Here is a 13,391-nt window from a genome sequence, read left to right as displayed (position 1 = left end):
TATATATATATGTATGTGTGTGTGTGTGTATATATGTGTGTGTGTGTGTGTGTTACATGCATTTTCTTTCTTTTTTTTAACAATATAAGTGATGATTTTTCAAATTATATATATATGTATTCGCTTAAATGCACAGTCAGATTTAAAAAAAATTTCATATGTTCATGTACTCCATTTAATGCCAAAGAACTTTACATAAACACAAGTTAGCTGTTTGGATGTAGTAAAACACCCAGAGAAATAGCAGAAAACATCTGAATCAGGTTTGCATTTTTTTCCGTCACTGGCCATAATTCGAACCTTGAAATTTGGCATAAAAATTAGGCATAAAATAATGTCTTCAGAATCATTCATACATGTAAAAATCGGCTGAGAATTGAACAAACAGTTGTAACCTGGTTCAGAAGAAGATAGGAATCATGTCCTTGTGGCAGTTTTTCTGTTGATAATACAAGACTTTAGGGATAAGACTTCACCATACAAATGGTTGTCAAAGGCAAAAATGTCACAAAATGCACATATTTTGTGAGAAAATGTGACATGCTACTGTTTTTGGAATCAGCATCTCAGACTTAGTAAGAAATGAGTATTGGATTTCATTCGGCGAATATGATGCAGGGTGGTGATAATAGAGCACCAGAACTAACTGTTGCATAATAAGCAACAGTGTTTACAACCCACTACAGAGCCTTGAGGTTTATCTTAAACCAGGCCAGATCTTAAACAGAGGCCACAGGGTTGAAACAGTTTTATAGCACCATCTCGGTGACATAACTGATACCCATCATCCTAACAAGATAAACTATTGTCCCATGACAACCACAAATATTGTAGCTCTTCCTCTAATAAATACCCTTTTTTGCTGCCATGTTGACATGCCGTACTCATTGTGCTTTTATAGTGTGAGCCAGAGATGTTTTATTGCTTTCATATGAGCAGAATGGTGATGTTTCTGAGTGCTGGGGGCTGTTTGAGAAAAACAGGAGGCAGACAAAGTCTTGTGGCGTGACAGAGGTACAGACAGAACTCATTCTATGTGACACACTCAAAGCTTGCGGTCGAAACATAATGACCTCACCGCAGATGAAAGTCATGACATCAACGAGGTTGTTTGGATAAAGCATAATTGCTTCCGTGTGCAAAGCATCTATTAGAAGCAAACTTTGGCAGCCTGTAATCAGATAAATTCAGCTCCTCAAAGTTAGCTAGCCATATGAAATGCATTCAGATCTCCAAAACGTATTCAGACAGGAACAAGAATGTCTTATCTGCATACTATCGCTGCTGTCAACCAATCCAAAAGATATTATGTCAGAGTGCTAGATAAAAAGTCAAGCATTTTTGAATCATAGATTACCATCTCCAAAGATTGAACTCTAACTTAAAACATGCCATATGTTTTGTAGTTTGCTGCCTGCAATCTTTTGTGGGTTACAGAACTGTTTCGTCATCAAAAACTGAAAGACTGAAATAGCGATGAAAATGTTGGTTATGCATCTTATCTTTCGTGCAGAATCACAAACACACCACCACACCTTCCCCAAATGTTTTATGAGATACAAATCTTATTTGCTGAACAGTTATTGTTGAATTTCTTTCAATACCATGTGATTTAAATGTGATGTTTTCTACTGACAAATACACTGATGCTTAGTTTCTAAAGCATTTCTGCGTGGTTTTAGAGCTTTTTCATAGAATGCAGTGTTGTTGTTTACTGGGGTCAATTAAAAAAAGTGTAAATGTCATTTTTAGTCAACATGAAACCAGAAATAACCCAATTTGCTTCCTTTATACATGTTTCTGGTCTTATTGTGCATAATTCATTGGTTTGTTATTCCAAAAAAAAAGTTTTCCTGATAAAGGAAAGCTACCTTTTGTTACTTTCGAAAATACATCAGTTTAGTGAAGTAAAGTGGGTAGCGAATTCTGTTTCATGTTGACATAACACACTTCATATAATGTCTTTCTTGTTTTCTTTTTTCCCTCCCTCCTAGCTTTTCTTATATAAAGATTTAATTGTTTACAGATGTAATATTGAATCTCGATTTGCCAAAGCTGTTTGTTATAAAGCTCTGACAGGGGCTGTGAATTATGAAGCACTGTTTTTTATGGGCCACTATAAACCTTTGCTGCATTTACTCGGCAAGTGTTAACCATAAAGCAGGAGTGCTGCCCTCGGAAGGATCACTGAAGTGCAATACGCAGGCAAGCCAGATCAGCGATTTTCTCAGCCAGGGCAACCTCATGTGTTTGATTTAGACTAATTATCATCACACATTCATACAATGCAGGATAAAAGCAGCTTATGCCTGCTGATCTGTTGGAGTATAAAGTCTGCACCATAAGTGAGCTGCGGTTCAAGCACTGCTTTTCAAAGAAACGCACAGAGTTTATCCACTTTTATTACCGTCACCTATGACGTAAGATGACAGGCTTCTGTAGGAACAACACTAAGTATGAGGCGGTTTGTAAAGGATTTGAATGTTTATGTAAAAGAAAATTTGCAGTGTTCAGTTAAGTGATAAAAAAAACAACCCGCAAACCAGTGGAGTTAAGGTGACAAAGATGCTGGGTTTATTAACTTAATAGTAAAAGTAAAGTTTATGAATTTTTAAAAATGTTTTAAAAGTATTTAAATATATATATATATATATATATATATATATATATATTTTTTTTTTTTTTTGTTTTGTGTGTGTGTGTGTGTGTGTGTGTGTGTGTGTGTGTGCGTGTGTGTGTGTGTTGATTTTTTTTTTTTTTATGTTTATGGACACATTTTAAGACATTTGTATTATTACAGTGATTTAAAAAAAAGATAAAAATTGAAATTTAAATGTTTATGGGTTTTTTTTATGTTTATGGACATATTTTAATACATTTGTTTTATTACAGTGATTTAAAAAAGATTAAAATAGAAGATTATTAAATATGACATTTTATTTCCATCACATTTGTATGAATCTCTGAAAATGACCATGAACCATTTCAGCCCTTCTTGCTTCTTTATGAGTCCTGACTCACCAAATACAGAATCTCACAACATTAGCATGCCAGTTCAAATTGTTTATCCTACAGTTACGATGCTAACTTTACTCTCAAATTTTTCTATTAAAACTAGAACTTGCCTTGAAAGAGTTACTGTTCCATATATTTTTCTTAACTGTAATGGAATGATGCTGCCACGTAATAAATGGCTCATGTCAATTTAATTGGAAGCGAAGGGTGCCTTTCATTTGTTTAGCGATCTGGTTTGACTCTTCTGTGAGTGTATTCCCACACTCTGGGTCGGCTCTGGAAGCCTGTGCCAGCTGCGGCTGCTGTGGTTTTCTTTCATGTGACATTGAATGGCTGTTTTACTGTGTAATTGTTTTATTAAAAGGGTGTAATTTATCTGAGCTTCATCTGCTTTTTATTTGACTATGTAAGCACACTGCAGTAAAGATCTCATGTTTTTGGTCACAGATGCCTTTGATTTTGTTGATATGTTTTTAATTTGAACTCTCTCTCTCTCTTTTTCTCTTCTTTCTATAGTTCGACAAATACGCCCCAAAGCTGGACAATCCTTTCTTGAGACATTCAAATGTAAGTGCCAACTTGTTTTGACTGCATAACCTTGCTTTGACTGAAGATGAAGCAGATTATGTAAACTTTTTGGACTTTTTCAGACATATTTGTAAACTTTTTGCATGTTTTCAAGCATGCTTGGTTTGATGTTGTTTTCAAAGCAGGATAAAAAATTTGTTATAGACGCCAAAGCCAAAGAATTTTGTAAACTTATTTTTTACATTTATGTTTTTTCTTTGCAGTTCTTTCCCTCCTACCCACCAACAATGCCAGGAATGCCTCCATTACTTCCACATTCAGGGCCCTTCAGTTCACTGCAAGGAGCCTTCCAGCCAAAGGTTAGACCTCAAAACTATGCATTCACATCATGTGGGAAAGTAGACAAAATGGTTTTGACTTGAGCAGAAAAAGAACGAGACCTGTGGTTTGTTTGGGTGTTTCAAATGTCCCGCTTGCACACACTAATATGGCCAAGATTAGTAAGCCAAAAGATATTTGAAAAATATGGCCCATAAAACTAGTGTGTTCACACAGATGTGAACATAAAAAAAATGGTGGAATTATCTACAGATTAATTGTTTGCCAGATCGATCTGGTAGTTCTGCAAAACAAACGGCTGAAAAAAAAATAAAGTGAATCAAATTTGAGTAATATGGGAATTGAACATGGTATGCTGATCAGGCTGTTGTTTTCACAAGTGATAAACCTGTTCTTTGGCAGTAAGCCACCTCTCAATATTTCAGTTGCATCTCTATACAGAACTAAATTTTCAGTTTGGCTGCTTAGAACAGGTCAAGGTCACAGCGATGGTTTAGTGGTTAGTTATCTAGGTATGCTAAGCCTTGGATGCTCATCTGACAGATAGATTGAAATCTGGGATGGGTCATGTCTCAATCCCATCCCCCTCTTTATCCCAGTAATTTCCTATCACATTTGCCAATAATAAAAGGGCAAAAAAGTCCAAAAACAAAAAAGAATGGGGTCAAATCATTCTCAATTTCCTGTATACTGCAGAAATGTGGCTGATTGAGAGCCCAGCATCACCTTACCATTAGTATTCAGGGTGCCCTCAAATCCCGCACAGCTGCATTTATACTGCAGGCAGATAGAGAAATCTACCACTGCCATTTTCTCCACTAATGGATTATGCAAAGAGGCTCGGGCTCAATAACCTGCTGGAGGCTTTTGTGTTAACTTTAGACTTAGCACTGTGGTCTTGAGCAGGGTGGTTAGTCTGGGTGTGTGTGTCTTTGCAGAGTGTGTGTGTTATATGGCTTTCACTCACTTGGTGTGTAATGGTTTTTTCCTTGCACTTCTCAAATAATTCTCACTATTGTGTTAGCTACCAGTCAAAGGAAGAGCAAGTCTGAAGTTTCCAACAAGTATGAAGTTCATGAGTATAAATGACAGTGGCATCCATGAAACTTGGGACTGAAATAAATTTTTAAACTTGAGGCTACACCCATGATGAATCACATGAATTTTTCCAGACCGTTTCCTTTTGAAACAGGATGTTTGGACAGAGTATATCGATGGCTTATTATGTTCTGTTTAATAGTTAGTTTAAATACATGTTTCTGCCAAATGTTTTACATTAGCATATAGACATCAAGACATCAAGCCACAAAATTTCCATTTTGATTTCATTGGATCATCAGTTAAAAAAATTTATTAAAAAGACTTTAGTCAACACACCAAGGAGCCAAAAATGCTTATAATATATACAAACATATTTCTCAACAGTGCATGATTGAAAATAGTAAATAAACAGACTTCAGTGTCATGCTGTGTTCCATTAGCTTTATCTGAAATGGTCTTAACTTTCTTTCCAGGCTTCAAACCCTCTTGATGTTGCAGCACGACCAGGAACAGTCCCACACACTCTCCTTCAGAAGGACCCAAGGGTAAGCCACCAACTCTGGAGATCCACTTAAGAGATTGGCTATTAAAACGGAATCAGGATTGTGATGTTTTTAGCATTTCATGAACCTGAACTTAACATCTCTCTCTGTTTCACACAGATAACAGATCCTTTTAGGACTTCAGTAAGAGTAAGCATCACATTTTTTATTCTCTTTCAAATCCCTACATTTTCCACCTTAAATGCCAACGCCTTTGTGTTTATGCTTTGAAATTTCTTCTGCGCTCATGTTAGAAGCCAGGTAAATGGTGTGCAGTGCATGTTCAAATCGCCTGGCAGATCTACCATCATCAGCAGAAGATGAAAGTAAGTTCTTTTTGGAAGCCTCTCTTGTCTCTTTTCTCTAATACAGTGTAGCCTAATTACAAGAATACACAAGTATGCTTTGTAATGATTCATGCATTAGAGACCAACTCAGTCATTTTCCCTCATTAAGGACCATTTACACACAAAAATTTTGTACAGTGACTCCGGTCATATATTATATGATATTATATTATATATTATATTATATTATTAAAATGACTTGTCTCACAAAAGCAGATGCACTTGGACCCTCATAAACTGGATATGAATGGAAAACTTGATCTGTTCAGCCGTCCTCCAGCTCCAGGCGTGTTCCCTGGGTTCCCCTACCCTCATGATCTGGCCAGACCCCTCTTTTCATCAACAGGTATGTGCAGAATATGAATGAGAAAACTCTTAAAGTGAACATGAAATCAAACTTGACCCTGTTTAATAATAACACACATTCTTGAATATATTGCGCATAGTTATTCCAAAAGAAAAATGTGTGTGTAAAATCAAATCCTGCCCTACATGCTTTTTCTCATTGAATGTCCTGTAAAATGGGTAACAACCAACATGTTATATTAACTTTAAGTTCTCAAGCTGCAAAGATGCCAGTTTTAAATGAAAAGTTGTGGTTACACAACCATTCCTGGAAATAATTCCCTTTCCTGCTGTTTTGGGAAAGCCTGATGCTGAAATCACCTCTAAACCTGAAGAAATTCTACTTAAATATATTTCATTTTCATTTCACTTATAAACTATATTTATAATCCAATCAAGGTACTGCTCTCACAGAGTATTTATATCTTATCTTGTAAATTATACTGCAGTCTCTTTATAGGCATGGCTTCAGTAAAATAAAAATGGATTTGTATGCCTTTCTTTCTCTCATGTTCCTTGCGCACTAATTTGCATGTTGTTATTTTGAACGTTGTCTTGGCTCAACGCTGGGGCCACGGGCATGAATATAAATGCTTTTACCTGATATAATTGACTGGTAGCTCTTTGTTGAAGGGCAACATGAGCATGTCTGCCCTTTAGATTGTAATTATGCAGCGTGGTGTCATGAAGGAGCTTGTAATTGGTTTCTTCATTAATGATACACAGTAACAAATGACATATCGTTCCGGCTGAATAGACAGTTGACCCTTTCAAATGCAACCTGAACACTCAATCTAAGACATCACTGTCTTTTTTATTGTCCGTGCAAACTATTCTAACAGCTTATTACTGATAGTCCCGCCCCAAACGCACACCATTGGTTGAACCCGGCTGACTTCTAGTTGTCTCTGCACATTAAACTGGAATAGGAGAAAGTATTTAACCTAACAAGACCGATCTTTACTCAAGACCTCTCTTGTCTCTCTCTATATATAGAGAGCGAGAGACTACATCTAGTGCTGTTTTGGTGAATATTTGAATGGTTTGGCTAACTTTGTCTGCAGTCTGTTTGACTGATTATTTCCTGCTATATTCAATAGCATCGGGACATCCAGCTGCTTCACCCTATGGACCGTCTCCTCACCACACTGCCTTCCTGCCTCCTAGCCATTTGGCAGGTAAGTGTAAGTAAACCACCATTTTAAATAGTTCCTCTCTTTTCTTTCATAACTTAAACTCAATACATTCATCTGATGTTAAATCCCTCTTTTATTCAGACAAAAGCAAGGCAAATACAATGTGTTCCATATGTTGTAGTGCTGCGCATTAGTGGTGATCATTCAGCTATAAAAGCATGTCTTTCCTAAAATTTCTTAAACCAAAATAAAAACAAAACAAAAAATATAAAAATCAATATTTTGAAAATCAGACATGACCTAGTGCAGAATCTAAAAAAATGGCGCATTAAAAATATACTGTACTTCTGTCTCTCATAGTCTTGTTTTTGTTTAAGTAAAATATAATATTTACGTTTACACTGCCTTCAATTAAAAATGGAAAACGTTTTATGCGTTTTGACCGTTTATTTACATGTCAACAGCGTTTCGGGGCCTTAAAATGCAAGCAGCTTAAGTAAAGCAATGGGCTGAGTTTGACCAAATGCAACATTAGATCATTGACAACAGCTAAAATATAACTTTTCAGTAAATAACAAACCTCATCTTTTATAGTAAATTTAGATAGGATTACATCTATTTTAAGTCAAGTGTATATCAAATAGATAGAAACTGTAGTATTAAAACACTTTACAATAAGATTCCATTTGTTAAATAACATGACCTATCAATAAACAATAGTTATAGCAATTCTTCTTCTTAGGGTTAATTTCAAAATTTACTAATACATAAATCACAAGTTCAATCTGTTAAAATTATGTAATGCACAATGAACAAACATGAATGATCAAGTGTTTGTATTAAATAACATTCAAAAACATTAATTAATGTTGTAAAAAATATATTGTAAGTCGATGTTAGATAATAACATGAAGTCATGTTAATGACTAGTATCTTATTGTAAAGTCTATACAGGAGACCACATTTGACTATACTTTCTTTTAATCCAAACTGTGTACATATTTAATTTTAAAAGGCTTTTAAAACCTGCTAGAGTTATCCAGACAAGAATAACAACTAAGTTAGCTTAAAAAAAAAGGCCCAGAACTGCTTTTCTGACGGACTGATATGACATAATGTTAACCATTTGTACATTCTCTAACATGCATATTTTAGATTCACAATTCATTTAAAAGCCTCTGGTGTGTAAAAATAGTAAATACCATCATGTCTTTGTTTTTTTTTTACCCTAATAAAAGTTATAGGAGCATTAAATAGTTAATAAAGAAACTTCATTCTAATGCTCATTATATTAGCCGCGCTTATGCTAACGATTAACTATGCTAACGGTGATGTTTATTTCAATCCGACATTCAAATTAAAATATGGAATAATATTCATAACAGAATATCTAAATATTAAAAATGTAATTGAAACGTACCTGCTTGAACTCTTTCATTTGATCTGGGTGTCGGTCTTCAAAGTGTTTTGTTAGTTTGATGTGTTTCCTCATTTTGAGGTCGGCATGTCTCTCAGAGCTTTTATGAAGAAAATGCATCTGCGCACCTTTCGGATTGCGCATCAAGAACCGGGTTGACCGGGTACTCGGTACCACAAGTATTTATAAAAAAAAAAAACCTGGTACTGTAACGTTTTCATTTTTTTAGTACCGACTTGGTACCAAAGTACCAGGTCTTTTGACAACACTAGTTCAGTCTATAGGTATGTGCTCAGGCACATAGTGTTTCTTTACAAAGTGCAACTACTGGCATAGATTGCATAATACAGCGTTTTTAGTCAGAATTTTTCAAAAACGCAAAGGAAAAAGTTTTCAGTTTTTAGTACATCGTTGTGTCATGTAAATAACATAAGGCTCCCCTTTGCAGAGACACTTCTGGGCCAATTGATATCAAATTAACCAGTCAGCTTAGAAGTGTCTCCCCAAAGGGTTAGATATTATAAATTTAACCTTAGCTCATCTTTCAAATGTATTGATAATTATTAATAAATGATTTGGAAGCAAATAGTCTTACATATTATATTGGCAGGGTATTCTGAACTAGTAAATTTGTCTTGTTGGAATTTGTAAAAATACTCAAGCAAAACAAGATAAACTTACTTAAGCAAAATTACTTTAGATATTAAGGCTTGATATTTTATCTTGAATGTAAAAATGTTTTGTTGAACTGGAAGGTATATAAGCATAAACGGTGAATACTTTGACTTATATTCAAGATATGATAGTTTAGATTAAATAAATGGAAAACAAGGCAAAGTTACATAATAACAATATGTTTTGCAGTGTAAAGTGACCATGTTTTATTTAATCCGAAGGAATCCAAGACTTATTTTTTATCCACCATCAAGAATATCAAAATTGTTATTTGTTTCCATGACATTTTGTGTCAGAGAACTTTCTGACCAAAACTCAACTTTTGTTTCCCACAACAAAACATAGTAAAAGTAATATTATCTATCCTTTTTCTTTTTTTTTTTGTTTTGTTTTACATAGAAAACACTGAATTGTGTTTTTTTTCTTATGTGGGCTGGAGGTAGGTTGTTTGTATTTAATTTAATTATAAATGCAACTGTATGAATGATTTGGGCTCCTTCACCCATAGCAAGGTACGTATTTATACATAGCTTAATATTTTGAGGGGTAAGTAGATGGAAGAATCACAGAAATCTCTAGAGGAGATGGGAGACACATGAGCTGTTTGCTGTCATTTAATCATTTTTCACATCGGACATTTCAACATGTCCCTAGCTATCACACTCCAATCAGTTATTGCTCTTCATGCCAGCACCTCTTGCTGTCTAATCTGCAGTCAGTGAACACTCTCCAACAGTCTTACTGGGAGAAATAAATAACCCTTAGGGAGTTAGAATAGCAGCAGTAACAGTGACGCAAAAAACAAAGCTTGCTTGTTAGAGAAAAGCCGGTTGGAATGGTCGGGCACCTCCGGCCCTGCGTCGCTAATCCCTGTTTGGCATTTTGCAGATCCATTCAGTCGCTCCAGTACCTTTGGCGGCCTCAGCAACCTTTCAAGCAGTGCCTTCGGTGGATTAGGCAACCCAGCCCTCGGTAAGCCCCGGCCTCTAGCTCGACTCAGTGCAGCACAGCTTAGCTCTAGACCACAGAGAGTGCAGAGGGAATAAAAAGGAGATGGGAATGAAAGAAAGGCACTTAGCTTTGTAGCAAAATGCCAAATGAGAGTTTAGGGAAGCAGGAGAGGCAGGCATTACCGCAGACAATCATTTGCCAAATTCACAACCCAACTGGTTTAGCATTGCTCTTGCATTCATTAGTTGCTTGCAAAGTAGGGTGGAGGGTTTGCCATATCTCATTTCCTCTCCCTTCTTCCTTCGTTGGCTGAACGGGACTTATTGTAGTGAAACTGATTGCATTGAAATTAATCTCTATGGAACGCTTTATTTTGCGTAGCTCATGACCCCGCTGGTCATTCGTTTGTTCTCTGCTGAAAAGTCTTCAAAAGCAGCCCTTGGTACCCCATTTGTAGTAGAAACTACTATCCGTCATTAACCTTTCAGTTTGTGTATGGAGAACCTCGACAGAACTGGACTGTGATCTTTTAAACTGATGTTACTTTTTTGTCATTTCAGGGGCCAACAGTTTGTTTGGACCCAAAGAGGGTCCAGGGCTGCCTGGTCTCAGTAGTCCTCATCATGACACCTGGAATCGGCTGCACCGAACACCACCTTCCTTCCCGACCCCTCCACAGTGGCCCAAATCTGCAGATGCAGAAAGAAGCAGCTCGGCAAACAGCCATGAAAGAGAGAGAGAGCGGGAGAAAGAAAAAGAACGGGAGAGAGAAAAAAGGGACTCTTCTGTTGGGAAAGAAGAGAAAGATAAAGACAGGTTGGTGTTGCTGATTTCATGGACCAAAGCATGTTATTTTGCCTAATTTTGGTCTCTGATTAGTCAACTAATCATGGGTTCTTTCCTGTTGCAGAGACTCTTTAGATCGTAACCGCCATTCGAACCGCTCTTCTCCAGCTTCCGCTCCAGTTAGTTACCAGATCAGCAGCCTGATCCGCTCAAACAGCCAGAACTCGACCGACTCCGGCAGACACCGTAGTGGTAGTGCCGATCGCAACCGTGAGCCTGAGAAAGAGCTGTTGGACCGTCAACGAGAGGCAGGCATTTTGGGAGATATAAAGGTGAAGGAAAGTCGTTCTCCAGGGAAGGAGATCACAGACAGACGTTCCTCGGAAGACTCTCTAAAATCAGTTCACCGATCGCCCTCTCCATACTCGAAAAATGTCCTTAATGATGCAGGAATCAAGATGGGTATCCCACAACCGCTACCGATTAAAGAAGTGGAGAGGGATAGGAAGGAAACCAGCTCAGGGGATGTACTACAGAAGGTGAAGAATGATATGAAGATCAAGGAAGAGTGCAAGGAAGACCAGGACGTGATGGTGGTTGGATCCGAAGCTGCCACTAAACCTCAACTCCCTCCTCCACCTCATCAAACCACACCAATAGCTCATCACCCTGCACTATCCCATCAGCCTCCTCCGCCATCTCCTCGCTGTAGTGACCCTCCAACACTATCCTCACTTCACGGTGTCCCCATGCCACACTCATTGCCGCTCACTCTGAGTGCCATGCATCAAATGGGAAGTCTGAATGCACTTGAACGCACCCGCATGGCACCGTTTATGGGAGTCAGCCCTCTTGCAGCAGGTCGAGACCGCCTTCCTCATCCGGCGTTTTCCTGGGATCCTCTTCGAGAGGCTTACCGAAACCTCGACTTTCAACGGCGCATGGACTTCCAGCTTCGTTCCGAACCTGGGCACCGTTTCCCTGGTGTCTACGATCCAGAACGGCCCTATCGGGATCGGGAGCCACATGACTACTCGCACCACGAACACCTCCTGGAATTTCGGCGGGAACAGGAGAGACTGAGGCAACAGGCTGAAGAAAGGGAAAGGTTGCATTTACGGGAGGAACTGGATCGAGCAAGGCTTCACCAACTTCACCAATCGCCCATTGAAGGACACTTACCCCACATGCCGCCTTTTATGTCACACCTTGGCGGGATGCCGTACCCAAGGCTTAGCCCTTCAACAGGTCATAATGGACTTCTTAACCGGACACCCCCAACTGCAGCACTAAGTGCCCCTCCTCCTCTGGTACCCTCTGGTGCTGCCAGACCGGTGTCGCCAAGACGGACTACGCCAATCACCACCCAGGACCCTCGGGAGTACTCACCGTCACGCAACCCCAAAGAAGTGGAGGCACGGTAACATACTAGAAAGGAAAATGCCTCACTTGAGTTGGACACAGGCAACATGCACTTATTTTCACACAAAATAGAGTAAATGATAAATAGGTATGTGTAATTTGTACAGATATTTGTACCTTGGAGCAAGCACATCAACTGGCTTTTTCAAATGATTGGAGTGGAAGAAAAGAGTTGTTAGCTCCAACTCTTGGTAGCTCCAAACCTAAGACGTGAACGTGAACTACCAAACAGAAATTTGATATTAATATATTAATCCAATGCCTTTTCAGTTTTTCATGTGAAAAGACATTCTGAAATTTGTTTGTAAGAATTTCGGCGGGAACAGGAGAGACTGAGGCAACAGGCTGAGGAAAGGGAACGGTTGCATTTAAGGGAGGAAATAGATCGGGCAAGGCTCCACCAGCTTCACCAATCACCCATCGAAGGACACTTACCCCACATGCCGCCATTTATGTCGCACCTTGGTGGGATGCCGTACCCAAGGCTTAGCCCTTCAACAGGACATAACGGACTTCTTAACCGGACACCCCCCACTGCAGCACTAAGTGCCCCTCCTCCTCTGGTACCCTCTGGTGCTGCCAGACCGGTGTCGCCAAGACGGACTACGCCAATCACCACCCAGGACCCTCGGGAGTACTCACCGTCACGCAACCCCAAAGAAGTGGAGGCACGGTAACATACTAGAAAGGAAAATGCCTCACTTGAGTTGGACACAGGCAACATGCACTTATTTTCACACAAAATAGAGTAAATGATAAATAGGTATGTGTAATTTGTACAGATATTTGTACCTTGGAGCAAGCACATCAACTGGCTTTTTCAAATGATTGGAGTGGAAGAAAAGAG

General features: G+C 38.4%; 1 protein-coding gene across 10 annotated transcripts in view; it reads left to right on the top strand.

Moving 5' to 3' along the window:
* Positions 1–12,850, top strand: part of LOC107600129 (autism susceptibility gene 2 protein-like) — a 336,166-nt gene extending 323,316 nt beyond the window's left edge. For 6 of the 10 annotated variants that reach the window (XM_016291926.1, XM_016291925.1, XM_016291924.1 and 3 more), the window contains 10 exons: positions 3,532–3,582; positions 3,807–3,902; positions 5,397–5,468; positions 5,586–5,615; positions 5,720–5,791; positions 6,026–6,158; positions 7,258–7,341; positions 10,274–10,357; positions 10,897–11,152; positions 11,247–12,850. In XM_016291926.1, coding sequence (XP_016147412.1) covers positions 3,532–3,582; positions 3,807–3,902; positions 5,397–5,468; positions 5,586–5,615; positions 5,720–5,791; positions 6,026–6,158; positions 7,258–7,341; positions 10,274–10,357; positions 10,897–11,152; positions 11,247–12,546 — 2,178 coding nt within the window. In that variant the 3' untranslated portion in view covers positions 12,547–12,850. The remainder of the gene's footprint in view (positions 1–3,531; positions 3,583–3,806; positions 3,903–5,396; positions 5,469–5,585; positions 5,616–5,719; positions 5,792–6,025; positions 6,159–7,257; positions 7,342–10,273; positions 10,358–10,896; positions 11,153–11,246) is intronic. The other 4 variants (XM_016291922.1, XM_016291923.1, XM_016291930.1 and 1 more) reach the window with 4 other exon arrangements.
* Positions 12,851–13,391: the final 541 nt, after the last annotated feature.

This window comes from Sinocyclocheilus grahami, unplaced genomic scaffold (genome assembly GCF_001515645.1).
Source record: "Sinocyclocheilus grahami isolate Dianchi unplaced genomic scaffold, SAMN03320097.WGS_v1.1 scaffold278.1, whole genome shotgun sequence".
NCBI lineage: Eukaryota > Metazoa > Chordata > Actinopteri > Cypriniformes > Cyprinidae > Sinocyclocheilus > Sinocyclocheilus grahami.
The sequence above is the reverse complement of the archived record's forward strand: the minus strand, read 5'-3'. Positions and strand labels throughout refer to the sequence as shown.